Source organism: Equus quagga, chromosome 5, assembly GCF_021613505.1.
Source record: "Equus quagga isolate Etosha38 chromosome 5, UCLA_HA_Equagga_1.0, whole genome shotgun sequence".
Classification (NCBI taxonomy): domain Eukaryota; kingdom Metazoa; phylum Chordata; class Mammalia; order Perissodactyla; family Equidae; genus Equus; species Equus quagga.
The window spans coordinates 113,284,293-113,288,569 of record NC_060271.1 but is presented as its reverse complement, the minus strand read 5'-3'; the positions used below and the strand labels follow the sequence as shown (position 1 = coordinate 113,288,569).

At 47.5% G+C, this 4,277-nt stretch overlaps 1 protein-coding gene across 1 annotated transcript in view; it reads right to left on the bottom strand.

Moving 5' to 3' along the window:
• Positions 1-226: 226 nt before the first annotated feature.
• The window catches only part of LOC124239681 (xanthine dehydrogenase/oxidase-like), a 14,854-nt gene continuing 10,803 nt past the window's right edge, over positions 227-4,277 (bottom strand). Inside the window, exons 11-13 of the mRNA XM_046661842.1 lie at positions 4,057-4,269; positions 2,564-2,740; positions 227-898 (exon numbers count right to left, since the gene is read on the bottom strand). Of these exons, the coding sequence (XP_046517798.1) occupies positions 848-898; positions 2,564-2,740; positions 4,057-4,269 (441 nt within the window). The 3' untranslated portion in view covers positions 227-847. The remainder of the gene's footprint in view (positions 899-2,563; positions 2,741-4,056; positions 4,270-4,277) is intronic.

Below are 4,277 nucleotides of genomic sequence, written 5' to 3'. Positions count from 1 at the left end.
TGAGAGTCCAAGATCACACAAACAGTTAGAGACACAGCTGGATGAGAACATGACTCCTTGACTGTTTTTCCTCTGGCTGACCTTGATTTTGGGAGCATCATGTCTAGATGGAAATTACTCTGGGTTCAAATTAAGATTTTTTAACCTGATCTTTTTTTGAAATGCACAAGGGGGAGGAGGAAGAAACCTAGCACATTGTAGGCGCTCAATAATTGGGCTGGTTGGCTTTTGGTGTTACAGAATAATCTTACTTTATTCAGCTTAACAAGACTGGATCCAATTAACCTTGAATTTATTTCATACTATATTCTATTCCTATGTCCCAAAGGTGAGTAGGGGTTTGAATCTCACCCCACTGCCCCACTTCAAAGTAAGTATGCATCTGAGGTTGTCATATGGCGTACATTGGTTTATAGGAAAAGCTTTTGAGGAAAAGCACACAGATTTAGAGTAACTTTGGTTTAAGCTTCTGAAGGTTTGTGGGAATCCTCTTTGAAGCACAGACACTGTCAGAACTTGAGGTTATACAGGCTTCCCGGTGACTTAAGATATAGCATAAATACTTCCTAAACCTACTTCAAATACATGATTAAAACAGACACGTAATGACCTTAATTGCATATTAGCCACTTGGGCTAACAGTTCTGATTTGGCTTATCACTATATTTGCAAATCATATTTTTGATCAAAATCTTCCGATGCCTTCAGTGTTCTTCCAAACACCATCCTGATGAATCACAGCACTGCCATCCTATGACTTTTATAGATTCATCTTCTGCAGCGTTATGCTCCATGCTCCATGGAAGCCCCAGTGTAGCATAAGCAGACTCTGCTGTGGGCTTTTTCTTCAGACCCTCAGAGACCAGGCTTTACAGTTTTCTGGTACGCCAGTGACACACTAGGAAAGAACAATAGAAAACTCACTGCCAAGGTCTTTCTTTCCACAGCACAGGACACAGTGTCCCCTCCTGCCCTCTCGCCCACATGCTACCTCCCACCGATGCCAAACACCATTGCAAGACCAAAGACCACTCTGCCGTCCCAACTGTTGGGAATGTCCCCAGAGCAGGGCCCCTTAATTTGCTAGTCAACCATTTATTTTTATGGAGCACTTTCCATGTGGCAGGCACTCTGGTAGGCTCTGGAGATACAGGGTTGAACAAATACAGAAGTGGTCCTTTTCCTCGTGACACTCGCAGTTCTTCAAAAGCATGATTGGTTCATAGATTCAGCTGCTCAGGTAAATCCATTGAAGGGATTTTAAATCACTGGTGTGTTGAAACACAGCAGAGGGGCCTGGGATAGAATCTTTGCTTTAGGTCTGGCACCTTGGAGCAGCTCATTAGATCATTGATTTCTGTATCAGATTGTCTATAAAGAGCTAACTTTGCAACCTGTGCAAGCTTATTGAAGCCAAGCAGCACTTCTCCTCTCAGAGAATAGGGTTTGAGGAACTATCAGCATCGGGGCCATGTGGGAAAGTTCTGGGCTGTGACGAGGCTGCTGCATATGCCTGGGAGCTCCACACCTGGTCTGTGTGGTCTTTACTCCACAGCTGAAGCTCTTGGCAGACCTGCAGGGTGGCCTGACTGGAGACCCATCTGCCTCCTCCTCCTCAGTGCTGAGGTCCAGGATGGCAGACTTGCCTACCCCGAGGGCTCTCCTGTACCCTCCCCATCACTGGAACACTTTGGGTGCATGACTACACACTTCACCTCTAAACCTGGAAGGCCTATCAAATACTTAGAAGGAAATCCAACTTGGGTATCAGGAAGAACCCGGTTCTGCTAACTCAACAAAGGCTGCTGTGCAAAGGCAATTGGAGAGTCCTATCTGTGCAGTGCCCACTTCAGCATAACTCAGACGCTGGGCTGGTTCTGAGATTCCAGCGGTGGAAGAAACTGTCCTGGTATGGTCTTCTTTTACCAGGCATTGTCCACTACAGGTATCCCACATGTTCCCAGAATGATTCCAACAACCATGGAACTCCTGTTACATTCTGCTACACACACCTCCATGCTAGTAACCAATCAATACAATACAATCATCTGGTTTCCTAAAAGGCTGCAAAGTTTTCAAGGGCACCTATGAGTCCCCAGTATCAGTACGGCACATGGTAATCACAGAACAAATGAGGGCCATCTGATGAATGAATAAATTCCTCTTTTTCTCTTCCTCTCCAGAGAACCTCACACGGTGTCTTTAAGAAAGAAGGGTCTCAAAAATGCTTGTGTTGGACACTAAAGATTAGGCTCTTCTGGAGTTTTACCCATCACCCTCATCTTCACGGAAAATAATGGAATCTGTGGGTCATGGCTGTGCATCAAACAGCCCTCCTTCCTTTAACGAGGCCCAGCTACAAGCTTTCAGGGGTTTCTTGTTATTTTCCTGCAAGTTCAAGGGGGTGCCTTAATCGCATAGTGAAGGGCGGCATTGACCCAGGGCTGCCCAGTTGAGAGAGAGCCTGACATCTCCCCCTCCTCTCTGCAGAGCACCCCCTGCAAGTCACAGACCTCTGCCCCAGCCTCCCCGGGACTGAGTGGGCACTTGAGAGGCATCATACCAGGGTGGTGAACTTGTCCACACAGGCGTTGCGGATCTTCTCCGGGGTGGCAGGACTGTCTAGACGGAAGAGCTCCTTGATATTATTATCAGAGTGCTGAGCTCGAGCTGCACGGATGGCATCCTTGATGGCAAAGAAGATGGAGGAGGCCAGGAAGAGGGGTGGCTCCCCAATAGCCTGAGTGGACAGAGCATAGGACAGAAAATCAGGCGAAGTGGCCCCAGGCTCCACACCAGGAGTGCTGGTGTTGCCTGGGAACCCCAGCCAGCACTAAGGGGCCACACCAAGCAAGGCAGGAAGAGCAGTGAAAATCAATCAGGGGCTCAGAACAACCCATCTAGTAAATGACTCAGCCTTCTTGGCATATTTCTGTTAACTCTTGCTATGTGATTTTCTCTGATGACACCATGCAAATATAATGTACCATTAAAAGTTACATTAAATAATTACATTTTATAGACAAAAAAAACCTGACATGAATTTTAACCATTTCTTTCATTATCAGGCTATGGGAACAATCTACCTGCAATTCTGACACCAACATTTACAGGTGCCATATTATACTTACAGCATCTGCTGGAATATAGGCCTTATGACAAACAGGAATTAAAACATTTTCTAGCAGAGGCTGTTTTATCCTCCAAAGCATAGATCAGAGACTACCTGTATCAGAATCACTAGGAGAGCTTGTTAGAAATGCATGTTCCAGGATGCTATCCTGGACCTGGGATCAAGATTTCCAAGGTGGGCCCTACAGAACTACATTTTTGCCATGAGCTCCCAATGGTTCTGATGCATGCTAAAGTGGGAGAGCCAATGGCAAGGACCACAAAGTGGCCCAGACCCACCCACAGAAAAGTAAACCATGAGATGAGCAAAGCGGTGTGTTTCATTGGTTACAAGTGATTTTCTGTCTTTCTTCTTGGACCTAGGACTATATCAATCAGTTTAATTGATTTTCAATCATTTTTCCATACTTATTGGGGACAGGGAGGAAATAGAGGATGGTTATAAGTCTTCAGGCATGCCGATCAAGGCTTAAGGTCAGGTGGCATCCACTGAAGGAGGTGAAGGGGTGTTCATGGAGGTGTTGCCCCATCTGCAGGGAACATACTGCTTCTCACTGGACCACAGGGGTGCTGTATCCGTGAGGTCATCTCTAGGACCAAGCACCAGGGATGCACACCTGAGACATGGGTGTAGGTCACGATTTGACCTAAACGATTAGATTAAAGAATCCCTCTGAGTGCACACAAAGGAGCTGGCTTTGACGACATGGAGGTGGGGTCATACTCAACCCAGTTCCCTGGTTCTCAGGTAGGACTGCCCACCCCTCCACTGCCCTCACCAAGGCTAGTATCAAGCCCTCTTCTCCCTTCCAGATAAGCCCCCTGCAGCTCCACGTGGAAAGTGGCTGGAGCCCCTCATCAGTCATCACCCATGGCCTCCCACCGTGCAGACCAGAAGGCAGCACAAACACAGGGCAATAGTACCTTGGATGCATAGATGGCCTTCTTGTTGGGGGAGTCACGGAGCAGGGACACTCTGAACTCAATGGGGATGCTGCCAAATGCAGGGATCTTGTAGGTGCTGGGGCCGCGGGTGTACAGGCTTCCCTCGGGGGAATACTGCAGCTCCTCCAGGGTGAAGAGGCCAAGGCCCTGGACAAATGCCCCTTCCACCTGCAGGGCAGACAGAGACTGTTGCTACCTTG